Below are 17,720 nucleotides of genomic sequence, written 5' to 3' on the forward strand. Positions count from 1 at the left end.
CTCAAACTTTTTTGTAAACTCCATTGTCCCAAAACATTTTTCTTTATACCAAAGTAGTCCTACTGCTAGTTGATGTATCAATTATAACTTCTGTTTTAATAATTTAAGAACATTGCTAGTTGTTACCTAAAGATTAGCCCCTCTATATTATACTACCATGCCCATGCGCATGCATTTGTAGATTGTGTGGAACAGTGGACCAAAACTTCTTGCTAAGGATAAAGCCAAAAGTGACAAAGATTAGGTATTAATCCAACTAGCATTCTGCAATGATAAAACAAGGGAAAATTGCACTAAGGTACTTATACTTTTGAGTTTGTCCTTTTTTTTTTTTTACTTCCCCATGCATGACATAATGCATTTTGATTCTCAACATATCCAAAATAAAATAATTTTCTCCCAAAATGAACATATAATGTACATTTGTACCTTTTCTGAGAAATTACATGTATTTTACATGACAACTTATTAGCACATAATGTATGCATGATCTTTTCTAGGGAAAAAAAAAATATAGGGATAATTTCAGAAACCTCCTTTGAAGTTCCTGATAATTGTAACCACCTCTTCTGAGGTTTGAAAAATTACTGAAACCTCCCTTAACCGTTGATGGTGTAAGCAAAAAAAAAAATCCAATGAATATCCAATATTGCTCCTCTCTCATATGTAAAACAAATTAAATGTTAAAAAGTCAACTGCCACCATTATCCTTTAGGTGAAAATTTCAAGTTAGTTTTTTGTAGGAAAATTTAAGCTATGTTTTGAAAGCATTCTTTTTGGCACTTTGGAAATATTTTTTGGTTAAGTAATTTTTTATGATACTTATTTTAACAAATACCTCCCTAATTGGTTGGTCGAAATTTTATAAATTGATTAATAACTCTAGTCAGAAAAATTGAGAGCGAAGCATAATGTAGTAGACTAGATGACGTTAGAGTTTTAGGATAAAGAAGTATTACCAAAAAAGAATTTTCACTTTTCTCATTTAAACTCATTTTCACTTAAAATTTGTGAAGGCTATCATAATTTTTTCATAGCATCAACTGAGGTAAGTGTAAATTTTCAAACCATAGAGGAGGTGGTCACAATCATCAAAAGCCTCAAGAAAGGTTTTTGAAATTATCCCCAAAAAAAGAAAAAGACTGGTAAATATGGGACCAAACTTTAATGTAGCAATACGCCTGGGGTATGGATTCCAATGTTATAAGTTATCACCAGCATTGACCATACACAATAAGACTGGCAGCTTATGAACCACAAAACCGAAAACTTTGACATCACAATGAAAACGAAGCATAACAAGTTGAAAGACATTTGATAACTCAATGATTGTGTGCAAAGAGGACCAACAGCTACCTCATAAATATTAATCGGATTAAGATGACCTCATGGCTTTGGTTTTAAGATTCCTGTCCATTTGTTAAAAGCCAAATGCTTTATCATGATTATACCCTGGTAAACTTGTTTACTATCAACTTGTGCAGCCTCAGTGGACTGAGATTGAAGGAGGGATATGATCACTGATTATTTGGAGAACTAAAAGTGAAGAACAATGCAGCTTGTACACTTTTAGCAGCAAAATGGTGAAAAATAAGCATACCTGTAAAGGTGCATATGGTTAAAACCAATCTGTTTTAGATGGTACTTCTTATAGAAATTAGTGTATGCTTATATATTTAGTAATATTTCTTATGAGGTTCAGTATATAAAAGCATAATTCTGGCTTATAACAAAGTGATATAAATATACACTAGATTATGTAACAAATACATCTGCATTCAACTGAACCGTGTCTGCCTGTGGACATGTATTTTGATTTTTTATGCTTTAATCTACTTGTCTACGGAGTTATGGATGAATTTGCCTCTTTCGCCCCAAATTCGAGGGAAATTTGGTGAAAACATTAACATGCATGGTCTCTTTCAATGCCAATGCATAAGTTTTTGTTAAAAGAGTTTGAAGATTAAACTTTATCCAAAGGTTGCTTCTTTAATGTACGTACCTCTGCAGGCGGCGGCCCCTTGGGGGAGGGGCGGGGGCCTGTGGTGGGCGGGATGGGGAAGCAATCTTGTTTCAAGAATGGACTTTCACTGCAAAGGACAAAGCTGATGAGCTAAATATCCACTAAACAAATCCCAGAAAAGCAACTTTATTATACTACAAAACAAAAAAGATTGATCATTGATTCAGAGTTTCTTCATTTCCCATTCATATTTCTGTCATGCCCACTTTGTTAGGTTTAGAGAAGCCGCACATTCCAACTAAAAATCTTCAATGGGTAGAGCCAGAATCCTCTTGTTTGCTGCATTCTTGTCTGTTCATTGTGTTACATCTGCTTTAACAAATACCTCTGATCAATCTGCACTTCTGGTGTTAAAATCGCATATTTCTTTTAGCTCTAACAATGTTTTCCTAGAGAAAAACTGGTCTGCAGCATCATCTGTCTGCAGCTGGATTGGTGTCACTTGCGGTTCAAGGCATTCCAGAGTCACATCCCTGGATATTTCCAACATGGGCCTCACTGGAAGCATCCCCGCAGACCTGGGAAACCTCTCTTTTCTCAGTTATCTTGATCTCAGTAACAACAGTTTTTCGGGAAATCTGCCTGGACAGCTAGCTTTGTTGCGCAGGTTGAAGCTTCTTGATTTAAGGCGTAACAATTTTAGTGGGAAGATTCCACCATCTGTCTTCAGTTCCTTGCCTGAACTTCAATTCTTGCACCTCTCGCGTAACAGCTTTTCAGGTAGCATACCAGCCTCACTCTCTAATCTAACTAAAATTGAGGAGCTAGCCTTGAACAGGAATTTCCTACAAGGGAGCATTCCAGAAGAAATAGGTGATCTTCATTCCTTAACATTTTTAAACCTGGAAGGTAACCAGTTTACAGGTCCTATACCACCACATGTGTTCAATCTTTCCTTGCTGGAAAACTTGGCCCTTTCGGGCAATGATCTGTCCGGTGATCTTCCAGTAGATTTTTGCTATAATCTTCCAAAGCTTGAAGGGCTTTATCTTTCAAGCAATGAACTAGAAGGCCTCATACCACCTAGTATAGGAAAATGTTCACAGCTTCAAGTTCTATCACTGTCCCGCAATGAATTTAGTGGAACCATACCAAGAGAAATTGGGAATTTAACTCTGCTGACACTGTTACATCTTGGGGGTAACAATTTGGAAGGTAATTTTGCTTCCCCCTGCCCGATTTCAGTTTGCGACATTTGCATGCTTGAAAGTTTTCACTTTCTCCTCATGTAATCGTTTCTTTTATATAGTTTTCTTACTCTATTTAACAGCTAATTCTTGATGTGAGTAGTCAGATAAAGAATTATGACAATATGTCACTCTGGGACAGCTTTATTTTACTAGTATTATCCATTTTTTCTTGGTCTTGGAGCTTGAACAATTTCAGAGTAGTTAATTATTTCTGTTTATGCACTGTGATAATCTGGCAGGTACAATACCAACTGAGATTGGTAACCTTCAAAGACTAGAAGTGTTTGGATTAGATGGGGATAATTTAAGTGGTTCCATTCCGGCAAGTGTCTTCAACATTTCAACACTTCAGGACTTCACATGTGTGGCAAATTCCCTATCTGGTAATCTTCCTTCAGATATGGGCAAAAAAGTGCCAAATCTTGAAACACTTCACTTTGGAATGAATAACCTTAGTGGAAATATACCTGTTTCCATCTCAAATGCTTCAAAGCTCACCATTTTGGACCTCTCAAATAACATTTTCAGTGGTCCTATACCCAATGCACTTGGAAATTTAGGATCACTTAATCTTCTGAGCTTGGGGGGTAACAATTTGATGATTGAATCTTCATCTTCAGAACTCGTATTTCTTACTTCTTTGACAAAATGCAGAAATCTGACAGAACTTGTGATTGGCGAGAATCCTTTAAATGGTACACTTCCAGCCTCCATTGGTAATTTTTCTACCTCTCTCCAAATTTTTTATTCCTCTGGATGTAATATCAGGGGTACTATTCCAGACCAAATCGGTAATCTGACTAGGGTTTCCTTGTTAAGTCTATCTGACAACAATTTGGTTGGTACCATTCCGAGTACCATTGATGGTTTACAAAGCCTTCAACAGTTGTATTTAGACAACAAGAAGATAACAGGATCAGTGCCAGACAATATCTGCAGCTTACAAAAGCTTGGCGCAATAGGTCTCAGAGGGAATCAAATCTCGGGTGCTGTGCCATCCTGTATAGGAAATATTTCTTCCTTGAGACATCTTACTCTAGCTTCTAACAGTTTCAGCTCAAGTTTGCCTCCAAGATTATGGAGGCTTAAAGATCTTCTGAGATTTGATGCATCCTCAAATTCACTTAGCGGATTTCTACCTCCTGAAATTGGAAACTTAAAGGCTGTAATAGAAATTGATTTGTCCAGCAATAACTTCTCTGGAAATATTCCACAATCTATAGGTGTCCTTCAGAACCTGATCAATCTCTCCTTAGCCCAGAATAACCTGGAAGGGCCTATTCCAAATACACTAGGTAAGGTGGTAAGCTTGGAAGGATTAGATTTGTCTCATAACAAGCTTACTGGAATGATTCCCCAGTCACTCGAGGATCTCAAGTACCTCAGACAATTTAATATCTCCTTCAATCAACTAAGTGGGCAAATTCCTACAGGTGGTCCTTTCCAAAACTTCACAAATCAGTCTTTTTTGTCTAATGGTGCACTATGTGGTGCTCCTCAGTTTCAAGTGCTTCCCTGCCCTATGATTTCTCCCCACAGGAGAAGGAAAAGATTCTTTTCGATCATATATATCATCCTTGGGATTTCATCTCTAATTCTTGTATCAGCTCTGGGATTTCTAATTGCAAGATGGCAAAAGAAAAAGGAAAAAGCAGTTGAAACTGATCCATCACCTGCAACAGCACATCAAAGGATTTCCTATTATGAACTTGAAAAAATTACTGACGGATTCAGTGAAAGCAACCTGCTTGGTATTGGGGGTTACAGCTCTGTCTACAAAGGTACACTGCCTGATGGTACTCCTGTGGCTGTAAAAGTATTTAACATGAAACTAGCAGGAGCACTCAAGACCTTTGATACAGAATGTGAAGTAGTACGCAACATTCGTCACCGAAATTTAACAAAAGTCATCACTAGTTGCTCCAACCAGGACATGGACTTCAAAGCCCTAGTACTGGAGTACATGCCTAATGGCAGCCTTGAAAAATGGTTGTATTCTCACAACTACTTCCTAGACATCTTTCAGAGGCTAGATATAATGATAGATGTGGCATCTGCATTGGATTACCTCCATAATGGTTATTCTACCTCAGTGGTGCACTGTGATGTGAAGCCTAGCAATGTTTTGCTTGATGAAGATATGGTAGGACATGTATGTGATTTTGGTATTGCAAAATTATTGGGTGCAGAAGATGGAATCACACATACCAAAACAATCGCGACAATAGGATACATTGCACCGGGTAAAACCCTTTTTTTTTTTTTGCGATTCATCTTCTTCCGCGCTTCAAATTTACTCGTTCCTTCGACAAAAATCTTTTCTTCTTTGCTCAGAATACGACATTCTTGACAAAAAGATTATATATTTGCTCTTAACATTGAAATTGGATTTTGCAGAGCATGGATTGGAAGGGTTAGTGTCCACTAAATGTGATGTTTATAGTTATGGTATCATGTTGATGGAGACTTTCACTCGAGTAAAACCTAGTGATGACATGTTTGCTGGAGCTATAACCCTGAGGCAATGGATCATAGATTCTTTTCCAAGTGGACTTTTGCAGGTTTTAGACTCTAACATGCTAAAACCAGAAGAAGAAAATTTTGATGCTAAGATGCGTTCTGTGTCATCACTTATGGAGTTGGCTTTGGACTGCACAGAAACATCACCCAATGCTAGAAAGAACATGCAAGATGTTCTTTCCACGCTCAAAAGAATTAGGATGCAGCTTCAAAGTTCTCATGGTAATTATGTGGTAAAGTAAGCACTTAATTTGGCACTTTTCCTTGGTTATTATAGCATGAGAATTGATGAGACCAACTGTATTAGGTCCCTTCGTTGCGTGTTTGTGTAACAAACTACATCACATTCATGTTTAGACATCTACTTTATTTGCAAAAGAATATCAAGAAATCAACTTTCTTGCCATCTGGAGGTCAGAGGACCATTTGAATATAATGAAAAAGAAAAATGACTAACATGCAGAGCCAACTAATAGTTTCTAATTTAAAAGAATAAATGAGAGATTCCTCATACCACAAGACATTAGGCGCTCGGATCTGCAAGCACGGCTTCTGTATATCTTAACCAAGAAACTGCAATAAAAAACTGCATGCCCTCCGAACCTCAACAGTGAGAAATTTCTGATTCCTAGTAGAGATCCGCGTTCTTCAATCTTCAAAATCAATCTGCAGTATAAGCTTGTGACCCAGTCCATACCCATAGCAGCAAGCAACCCCAATGCACAACCAAATGCATAATCTCATTGATCAAACTCTTCTCGGTTCCTCCATTTTCCATGTAAAGAGAGGGTCAGCAAGTGCAGAACTAAGCTTCTTCATATCAGTTTCAGTTGGAAGGGCAGTTCTTGGAAACATGTGATCTTGTATATAAAACTATAATACATCAGAGCAACGGATACAAGGCTGATTAATTAGCCTGGAAACAAGGCTCTCAGGCTCTGGAATCAGAGAAGAAGTCAAACTATTCCAATAATGTACTGTAACTGACTTGTCCAAAATCTTGTTCAACAGAAAATCTTGTTCAGTTCTTTCCGTATCTGTTGCTGGAGCAGAAAAGTACCTATTCAAGAAAAGTTACAATAAATATGGTTTTAGAATCTACACAGACCTTACCTTGAAGAAGAAAGAGTTAGACTGTCTATTGTTAAGTTTCAGACAATGAAAGCAGAAAAGAGAAAAGTGGGGGCAATGAAAAAGAATAGATTAAGAAAGTGATTTGGATCTGGCAATCAGCAGATTTTCCTGAAAGATGACTTTCAGGGCACCATATACAGTGCCCACAAATTTGACTGGTAGTAGTGAGACAATTGACTGGTAATTCCAATTCAGGTCAACTTCTCAGAGATTAATTTCCAGGATTCTCCTGCCACCATTTGTGGTGGTGGAAATATCCCATGAATCCATGATTTGTAGGCCATATACAATAGCTATAGTCTATAGACATCATCACTCAGATATTAGTAAAGTAACAAGACCCCAAGACAGACCGTTGAACCTCTAATACTTGAATATTTGCGGCAGATCATCATCATATTATTTAACAATAAATAGCTCACCAAATTTTACTTCTTTTGTTCCAAAAAAATATCAGTAACTGGAAATCCATCATATAAAGTAGCAGATCATTATTTATGAATACCATTTCCAGCCTTTTTGCTTGATTTGGATGGGAAGAAAAATAAAGATTTAAAGAGAAAAATAAAACTTATTTTGAGTTTTAGATGAACTACAAAAGGAAAGAAATGGAGACATCTAAAACCATCAACTACTTCTTATCCTTCTTCCCTTCCCTTCACATGAGAGGGAGGGGAAATAAACGAGACCTTCTTCTGTTTACACATTTGGTCAAAATACAAACATCAAGATTTTGTGGATTTTGAGGGTAAAAGGCACATTTGAAAAAAAAAATCCCTATCTATTTCTCAACATAACAGAAAGGTATCATCTCTTCTCTTTTATTTTTTCCTTTTTTCCCTTTCTCATTACCTGGGTTTTCTCTTCTTTCCTTTTTTCTCGAGAAGATTACTGGTATGCTGATATTTTTATCACAATAGTGTTAGTTATCAGATTGACATGTAGAATGGAGTTTAACTGGTATAAAATACTAGACTCACACTCGGCTGAATTTTGACTTTGGTATTGAAAGTATTTACTTGCAAAAACACTTTCAAATCTCATTAATATCAGCTGATTATATAAACTTACATAACTTACAAGTGGCAAATGTTTAGATATGCATGCATATACTCTGGCGGTCACAGCAAAACCAAATACAAACTTCATTTTCTTTCCCCCATTTTAAGTGTTTAAGATAATTCCAATTCCCCTCAAGGTACTAAATTCAACTTAGCGATTAAGCATCAAGATCCTTTAAACCCACAAAACTTTAAAAGAAACACATCTGTTCTTGATCTTGCTTGCTTAAGCAACCTCAAAGCCACCTAAAAAAATATTCCCCTATAAAAGTTTTAAAAGCCAAAAGCTGCTTTAAAAGCACCTTTAGAGCTGCTTATTTCAGCTTAGAATCATGACGAATAGAAGTCAACAGTCAAATTAAAAACCCTCTAGCTTAGAAAGAGCTAGAATCAGCTCATTTTAAGCAATAAGAAAGAGGCCCTGAATCTTCAAGTTGAAATCCAAGCACAAAAGGATAGGTTTGCAAATTGATTGTAAGAGAATTGCACTGAAAAAGGTGTACCCAAAACAGTCTAGCACAACTTGGCATGAGTGCTTCAAAAACAAATTGGTAAGATATGATGCCCGAACCACCAGAGTACTCTGAGCAATGATATTTCAAATGAAAGACAGGTTACCTGCAAACGTAACAAGCATAGAGCTTTTCATAAATTTTTACCTTGAAATGTTACTTCGACTGATAGGAAAGAAAACAAAAGAAGGTAGCACTCTGAGCTCCATCCTTTTATCAAGGGGATTCTTGTTACTAGAAAAGTTGAGAGCAACTCTAGTTAAAAGATCAGCTCCATTCCATCTCAACTGGGTATCATCATATGATGCATAGAACTCTGTCAAGCACTCCATTATAAATGGACTGCAAATAAGCACAAAATCAAAAGAAACAAAGAGAGTCAACACTAAAACAGGATACACAGAAAATTATAGAAATGTAAATTTTCTAACATCCACAACATGCAAAGATATAATGTCAAAGCATTCCAAGTTCACATCCAAATAGACATAAATCAAATGTAACTTCTATGAGATATACAAGTCAGATTTATAAGAAACTACGCAAACTAAGTCCTAGAAACTCATGATAAGTCATTTTCTTCCAAGTCTACCTTTGTACTCGAGCACTCTTTGGTCCTCACATCAACATTCTAAATTAAGGTATAAAATCATATATAAGGTGATCATCTTTAATATCATTCTCCAAGTTTGAAAAAAGACTTCTTAATCGTGTACTCCAATGGTATTTCATGCCAAACAACATTGAGCTACTAATAAAAAACAATTTTCCTGGCAATCAGTTTTCTGCTAACTTCAGAGTTCTCCCAATACCAGTATTCAAACAAGCATCTTTATCCACCTTAGCCCATAAACAGAATGCCTTCAGTGGGACAATAAATACATGGAGTGATTTCTTTGAAGCTCTACGCAGTTTATCTAAGACTTACTACATGCCTACTGATTATATACCAAAAAGATTTTGATTAATTTCTTCCTTCATCTTTCTACACATCAATACTCAATCCTGGATCAGAAAGTGCAACCCTGTATAAGTGAGTCCTAGCTAGTTCTGAGACACAGTTTATGGAATCAAGATAGCAAATGTTCTTAATAGTTTCCTTCCAGCTTATTAAGCACTGTAGGAGCACAAAATCTAACTATTGAACATCCACAGGCTAAGAAGGAAAACTTTATGAATGGTATTTTTTTTAAAACCTAGATGCACTTAGTTATATTTATAATTGCTACAAAAAAATTTCCTTAAAAGATGCCATATAGTTTAAAAAAAACTATATCATTAAAAATGTAGTAAAAAGCTTTGTAATAATACTGATGTACCTGTGCTTTCTGAAGGCCATTACTGCACCACTCAAAGTGTTCTCCTTTTGCTCGTCTTCCAGGCCAACAGTACAATTAAGTAATGATAACTTTTTCAGCACTATAACATCAGAGTCAAGATAAATACCACCATACCTGCAATACACAAAGGTTGAATTAGAGAAACTTTACACTAATAGAAAATTGTCAGTGTATTATGTAAAAGCAATCACAAAGATAAATTTATTGTTTCATTTTGCAGAGGTCAAACTTTCTGCCACTTTGATTGTACGCTCACTGATGCTTTAGCACAGTTAATTTTCCAAAAAAGACTAAAATTTCATAGTTTAGAATATAGTCAGTGTATCAGATTAACTTCACTGGATGTTTCTCTTTCTGAATTTTCTTAAATTCAGACCAAACTTTCTTACCTGTAACACTTGTCATGAGTTATTCTCCAATCAATTCTTGTTTTTTAAAAAATTTGGTTCCAGAATAAGTATTTCAAATGATTCATACTGCTTTGGCCTTGAAAATATTCTGCTACTAAATTTTGCTTACTTGTACAGAGCAGCAAGCCTGATGAGTTCACTGTAATGTATAGGATAATATTTTGTCTTCTTCCATTCATACCAGACAGAGGCAAATATATGTGTTGGTGTATCTTGAAGTAGCTCATCAAGATTTGGCAAGACGACAGCCACCTTGAAACTGCAAAACAGGGGATAGCAAAGTTGTCAAGCATCTTTTGTTTTCACCTCAAATGGTACAAGGCATATGACAAATGTGCACCAAAACAAAATCTTTCAAAACCAAGAGCAATCATGACGCAACGAAATATGCTTTATAGAGTCATATAATCAAGTGTGTTCTCTAAAAACTACAAAGAACATAAAAAAAAAGGACAAAACATGGTTAACCAGAGCTGCAAAAGAAAGAGGCCTGTCAAAAACCAAGCAAATGAACTGATTCTTCCAATTAGAGAACAAAAGCAACATCCTCATCCCACTAAAGGAAAAAGAGAAAACAAAAAAGACTTACCCATCCTCCACAAAGCTACTGAAGAAATTCAACTCAAGCGTCTCAGAAAACACTACCACGCATGCATCTGGATGATGATACAAAACGCTCTCAAGCCCCCTCTGGTAACGTATACTAAACATCCAAGGGGGAGAATTCCATACCATAAAAACTCTCAAATTACACTTCCCTTTCCTAAAAAAGGCATCCATAAAATTATTAAACGACAATCTAGAATCCAACCCCGGATAGTACCCCCATCTTCTTCCATCCGCAAACACCAGCCCTGAAAACTCATTTTTCACATTCTTTCCCTCCCTCTTCTCACCGTTCCCATTCAAATCCTTCCTATTATCAACTTTTTTCACAATGTAACCATGATTACCGCTACCATTATTCTTAATCTCGTTCTTCCGTGTATAACTACTCTGACTATTAGCATTATCCAAAGTTTTTCGCTTGTTCATCTTGATTTTCTTCATTTCATCTTTCTGTACCTCAACATTCTCGTCTTTCTCAACGGTCTGCTTGTTCTCAAATGCCAATGGCTTCTTAACCAAAAATGGCACTCTTTTGAACTCATTCAACATACCCTTCTGTACAAGCTTATCCCCTCTAGTTAACACTGTTACCCCTGGCATATCCGGGTCCTGCAAAATCGGATTATTCATCGGATTTACGGCCTCCAAATTTGACTTAAACATCCGATCCCTCCTCAAGAAATCACTCTTTTTATCAAACCATTCACCCCACCCTTCCCTCAACTTTGAGCCCTTCAACAATAATGCATCCTCAATTCCCTTAACCTCAGTTAACTTTTTCCTCGTTTTTTCATCAACAGGAATATCATCCGATCCAAATGCAGTCTTAGATCCCCGATTACTAAACCCTAATTCTAACCCCAGCTTAGATTCAAAACTAACATAATCTTCCCATTCCTCAATTGATTTCTTATTAAACCCTCTCCTAACGACGCCGTTCTGATGATCAAAATAGTAAAGCGAAGATGAAGAAGAAGAAGAAGAAGAAGACTTAGACTTATCATTTTGACCTGAAACGACGTCGTCGTCCTCGTCCTCCACATCTTCTTCCGATTCTCCACCTAAGAGGAAATCATCACCATTACTGTTGCTATATTTGGTGTTCAAAACGGCGTCATCCTGCTCGTCGATGAGGTCGTCAGAATTCGAGGCATGATCAAGAGAGTCGGTGGAATCTTCGACGAGGGGGTTGTCGGTTAGCGAGACGCCGTCGTACTGGGAATAGGAGTGCTGGTGTGGACCAGTGGAGTGGGACTGGAAGAAGTTGATCCGACTGTAGAGGAGAGTGACGGAGAGGAGGAGAAGGACGGCTGCTAATAAGGCACAAATGTGGGCACCGTAGCGGTGGCGCCGCCGTTGGCGGAGCATGTGACTCTGCTGGTGGCGGCAGTGGTGATGAAATGGAATGTTGAATTTCAGTTATAAGTAACGGTTCAAAAAACTGCTAAAAAAGCAACTGAGCACTGAAAATTATAAGTGTTTAATTTGTCTTGAATATTGTCAAAAAATAAAAAATAATTCAAATTGCAAAAGAGAGAAAGAGCTAATAATTAAAAAAAGTATGAAAGTCAATATAGAAGTTACTATGATGGTTTAATTTTTTTCTAAATATTGTCAAAAAATAAAAATAATTCAAATTGCAAACGAGACAAAGAATTAATAATTAAAACAGTGTGAAAGTCAATATAGAAGTTACTATGAATTTACGGTTTAATTTTGTTACATTATATTGTTGTGAGAAGTATTTCATGACGATAGAAATTAAGACTTCGTTTGAATTAACTGTTTTGAAGGTGTTTTTGAAATATTTTGCTGGAATAATATAATTGAAAAACTTTTATTATAGATGTTTTTAATGGGGTTTTTGAGGTGTGTTTGAAAATATAATTTGAGATATTTTTAAAATTAAAAATTTTAATGTGATATTTTTAAAATTTTATAAAATCTTACAACTATCCATCACTACCCACCATCCCTTCTCTCCTCCCTCCTCCCCACCCTCTCCCACCACCCCCCCCCCTCCAGTCCTCTCTAATCGTGAGTCGCAACCAGAAGATGGATGCCGCCCGCGACCAAATTTGGTCTCGATGGGAGAGGGGGAGGGGACAGCGAGAAACACATGGAGAGGAAGGAGGAGGGGAGGGGAGGAGGAGGGAAGAGAAGGGTGGAGGAAGAAGGTGGAGGAAGAAAGAGAGGAAAAAGGGAAGGAGATGAAGGAGGATGAGGAAGAAGGAGAGGGAGGAGAGAGGGGGAAGGGGCGGCGGGTAGTGGTGTGCTTTTGGTGGTTGGTGATGGTGGTGGTGGTAATGTATTTTTTTTTTTGTATATTTGAAATTGTTTTTGATATATTGTATAGATGTATTGCTTTTAGATTGTTTTTATTTATGTATTATTGTAACATTATATATGAAAAATTTGTTTTTGAAAAAATGAGGAATCCAAAAAATTTTAAAAATGACATCATAAATAACAAAAAAAACTTGTGTCCCATTTTACACGGGGTAGAAAACAAAGGCAAAATAGTGTGTTACTTTTCAAATTTTCTCAATTTTTTTCCAATTTTGTAGAAAAATAGTAATGTTTCCTTTTATCATGGTAGCAAAAGTATACACATAGTGGGAATACTCTGACAGTCTAACTACATGACTACCTCTACGAACACCAACTCTAATCTCAGTATTAAAACGGAAAAAAAAAAAAACTCTAGTAAAATATACAACGAAAGAAAGAAATTTTCCTCTGTGTATATTTCTTAAATTTTGAACTTTCTTTATTACCCGTACTACAAAAGATAAATTGGTACAATCTTCTTAACCAAAAAAAATAAAAAATAAAAAATAAAAAAAAGAAACCCAATTCTTTTTTATTGATAAAGAAACCCGTAGCCACTATCTGAGAGTGCACACTGAGTAAATCCTGCCTGTGCAATAACCCGTCAACTACACAGAAGGTAACCGAATCCAACTTTATACTGGTAATAGATAAATTGGTACAATCTTCTTAACCCAAAGGTAATGCTCCTAGACAAAATGGGTAATGGTAGAAGGATAAGTTTTGTAGTGATGACAGCCAATAAAGATGGTGATTGAGAAGGCATTGGTGATGGTGGTCGGTGCGTGGGTGGCTGCGAGCGGCAAAGTGACAAAAGGCAAAAAGAAGGCTAAGTCTGATCATACGTTAGATGATGTATCCAATAGGTTGAAACACTAATTATCTAATCCTAAACTTTGTAAAATAACAATAACAATAGGTTGGCAAACGTTCGTTTAAGTTTGCAAAAAACAAGGTTTGTGATCGTTCTATAGCTTATCGAGACAAATTATTTGTTTAAACTTGACTCGTGTAAAATCTTGAATGAGTTTGAGTCGAGCTATCGAATCGCTCTAGTTATACTTATAAAATAAAATTCTTACGTAGATCTGTTTTTGAAGATCAACATGTATTAAATGCTTCTACTTTTTCAGAATTTACAAATAGAAATGCAAAATTGCAAATAAAATGATCGCCTTAAACACATTATTATCTACAAGACCTGTTATCTACTAACTAGTATTTGTTAGTGCAAATAATCTAAATCTGTCATTCCTTCATCAGCCGGTCAGTCTACTTTCGCAGCATCTCCTCCTGGCACTGCTTGATCATATATATCATGAGATAAGCTGTATGAAATGAACAAGGGTGCTCATTTTCAAACTGAAAAGTACCTCGCATGAGGTTTCTTTTTGCAGATTGATCGAATGGCTCGGCAACATGGTAGCATCTAAGGCCCCTTGAAGCAGCAGCAGCAGCATCAATTCTTGAAACTAGCCGGGGGACAACTATTGAACCAAGGGATTTTGAAGTTGGCTCAATCATATGATGTTCATTGCCCATAGGAAGACTACAAATCGTGCCACTCCCACCGCATTGACAATATCTCTTCTCCGCAGTTGATAGCATGTTTGAGAGAATTGAGGTACTACAAGCCTGCTAGGATTGCAAGTTTTTGAAGTTTGCATAAAATTTTATACTATAGTAATGTGATGTATGTGAGGTAAAAAATAATTAAAAAATATGTATAAGAAAATCTTTCTACGAAAACACGTGATTAAAAAATACTGTTTGAGGGAAAACTCGGAATCCAAGCAAGACCCAGAGAAAAATGTTAAGGCTCCAAGAAATAGACATCCACTTTTATTAGATAAGATTCCTTGAGAGACAATCATATTATTCATATGGTTTTAGAAGGCCAAGAAAAGATACCTTGTAGGTAAATTGCATGTGGGAAAACACCACATATGATGGCAGATAAAAGTGCCCAAACCCTTTTCTCCCCTTGATTTCTTTTATGATTACAAGTAACTTAAGAGTGGTGGAATGAAAGTATTCATTTTACAATTCTAACAACCTTACAACTCGACAGACAATATAGTAACAAGCTCAGAATATATACTTATGATCTCGTGATGGAACAATAATGCTATTTCAAATTAGCCCATTATGCTTCTGATCATGTAATAACATGTTTCAATAACAAATCTAGCATCAAGAAGAAGAGCAGATCCAACATGAGAGAAAAGAGCCCCTCTGGATAGCCAAGGGGACTGCCTAACAAAAACACCCAAAAAAAAAAAAAGTCCCACACGTACACCAAGCTAATAATTGTTAGACTTAGAACCCCTATATTCCATGCACAATCTTTGAAAAGATTCCTAATAATCTAAACATAACATGTGATATACTACTACTTTTTTCATGATGTGACGCATGCATGGAATAATTTCTCAAAAAGATGGTCAAAAATAATAAGTAATTTGTAGCCACATTAGTATTTCTATCACCTCATTTAAGATTGAAAAGGAGAGAGATTAACCACTTGACCTATAGGATACTATGACGTTGAAAAATTTCCATATCTTTTTAACTACTTATCATATCTTTTTAAAAATTCCATAAATATTTTTTAAAAGATGAATAGAGAGGGGAGGCAACTCTATCTTGACACTGAAAAATAAGTTTAATAATAAAGCAAAAAGGACTTTTTTTGACCTTTTTTTTTTTGATAAACGAAAGGTTTTAAATATAATATCTCTTACTTATAATCTTTCTCACCTTATCATCCATCCCAACCCAACTCTACCTGGATGATTAAACAAAGGACTAAAAACCCTTTTGTCAGGGAAAAAAAAAACAAAAGAAGGACTAGAAACCCTTTGGTGAGCCTGCAGGCAAGTCATCCTTGGCTACCAGACAAGACTCTTTATCTTCATGTAAGACCTCTTTCTTGTAAAATGAATTCTACAATTTAAACTTAGGTCTTTACATGCCTACATTGAGCTATCCGGACACCTACATATATATAGCCGCGGAGTCTTCTAGCTACATATTGATTAGATTCTAGGCATAATTTCAGAAACCTCCCTTGAGGTTTCTTACTATTTCACTTAATTTCCTTGATGTTTTAAAAATTATACTTATCTCCCTTGATTTGATACTTTGGTAACCAAACTTTAAAATAGAGTAAAATTTAATGAATATCCTAAAATGCCCTTATCTTACAAAGTTCAATTTGTTCGTCTAAACAAAAAGAGTATCAAGTTTTTCATGCTAATATTTGTTATTTAATAATCAACTATAACAATAAATCTTTTACTATAATAGGGTATTTTTCATAGTACTTTATTGGGAATATAAATTCTTTTTAAGATAGAGAAGACAGTGCTATTTTGTTTCTTTTAAAGTTTATAATAAAAATTTAGGGACTAGTTTAGTGGTGGAACTATCATAATAATGATTTTGGGCCATTTGTTTTTAATCATTGTTGACTTATCCTTGATTTTGATACCCAAAAAAAAGAGCTACAAAAAAAATTGGAGGATATTAAAAGTTATAAAAAAAATATATTACTAGTTTAACGTTTAATTTTGATCGATATTAGGGACAATATTGATAGTTCTTCTATATTCCTAATGAAATACTATAAGAGAAATAAATAAGAAGGAAAATGGTAAAAAAAATTATAAAATCCATCCTTTGCATAATCATGGCAACAAGAGAGTTTTATTAAAAATATTAAGATTGGTATTGCCATTTTAAATGGACAAAGGAGGTACGTGTAATTTTTTAAATTTCAGGGGAGCTCAGTGAAATTTTTCAGAAACCTGAGGAGTGGTTTCGGAAATTATCCCTAGATTCTATAGCCATTTTTGAAAATGCACCTCCATCAAGATCCATGCACAAAACTCATATGCAAGGTGCTTGTCAAGGAACTTATTCCGCCCACTTTCTAGCCTGACCAAGGGACATACCAAGTCAATTTGGAGCGTCTCCTGGACCTAAAGATGATGATGTGTATGCAAGAAATCCATGTCAAGAAAACGGAAAGTAAATTTGCATGCTTGCGTATCGATCTTTAGTTGATATTCAATCTGTTTGGTAGGGCAATTCGACACGGGTATCAATCCCATTTGGCCCCTTGTATCGCCGAAAGGGTACTTTTCATCTTTTCTGCAAAATGATGCAACGTTCTGGCTTGTCATTTTCCAGGAGAATTTTAACTATGATTGATCAGAAACACCAAAGTTAAGAATGGTATCACTCAAGATCCAATAATTTTCTGCACTCTGAGTTTGAATACTTGAATAAGACTGCAATTTTTTTGCCATTAGCTACAACAAGAAAAGCAGAAGTTCAAATGTGAAAGATATTCACTTGTTATCTTTTTTTTTTTTCTTGTCAATACAGGGAGTATCTCAACTTTTTGCTGAACTAATCTTCCTACGCCTGTGCACCTAATCCCCCAAGGATACACAAGTGGTAGAGAGAGGACTCGAACACGCGACCTCGAGACCTAACTAGGTTATTCCGAGACCATCCGAGCCAACTCCAAGAGACTATGTATTCACGTGTTATCATCTTAGTGAATTTTTACTTCACAAATGT

General features: G+C 35.9%; 2 protein-coding genes and 1 long non-coding RNA gene across 3 annotated transcripts; 1 reads left to right on the forward strand and 2 right to left on the reverse strand.

The window, feature by feature from the left end:
- The first annotated feature begins 1,403 nt into the window (after positions 1–1,403).
- On the forward strand, positions 1,404–6,139 carry LOC113710253 (uncharacterized). The gene is made up of 3 exons (XM_072065554.1): positions 1,404–3,178; positions 3,453–5,456; positions 5,611–6,139. Exons 1-3 carry the CDS (start codon positions 2,275–2,277, stop codon positions 5,973–5,975), a joined length of 3,273 nt encoding a protein of 1,090 aa, XP_071921655.1. The 5' UTR covers positions 1,404–2,274; the 3' UTR covers positions 5,976–6,139.
- LOC113710254 (uncharacterized protein At4g19900-like) lies at positions 6,117–12,393 on the reverse strand. Its single transcript, XM_027233156.2, has 5 exons — positions 10,780–12,393; positions 10,300–10,449; positions 9,760–9,894; positions 8,588–8,782; positions 6,117–6,793 (listed from the first exon to the last, which is right to left on the reverse strand). Exons 1-5 carry the CDS (start codon positions 12,165–12,167, stop codon positions 6,607–6,609), a joined length of 2,055 nt encoding a protein of 684 aa, XP_027088957.2. The 5' UTR covers positions 12,168–12,393; the 3' UTR covers positions 6,117–6,606.
- Positions 12,394–14,219: 1,826 nt separating this feature from the next.
- LOC113709706 (uncharacterized) lies at positions 14,220–16,095 on the reverse strand. Its single transcript, XR_003452775.2, has 2 exons — positions 15,042–16,095; positions 14,220–14,765 (listed from the first exon to the last, which is right to left on the reverse strand). It is a non-coding gene; the product is annotated as an uncharacterized lncRNA (long non-coding RNA).
- Positions 16,096–17,720: the final 1,625 nt, after the last annotated feature.

This window comes from Coffea arabica, chromosome 9e (genome assembly GCF_036785885.1).
Source record: "Coffea arabica cultivar ET-39 chromosome 9e, Coffea Arabica ET-39 HiFi, whole genome shotgun sequence".
In the NCBI taxonomy this organism is placed as follows: domain Eukaryota; kingdom Viridiplantae; phylum Streptophyta; class Magnoliopsida; order Gentianales; family Rubiaceae; genus Coffea; species Coffea arabica.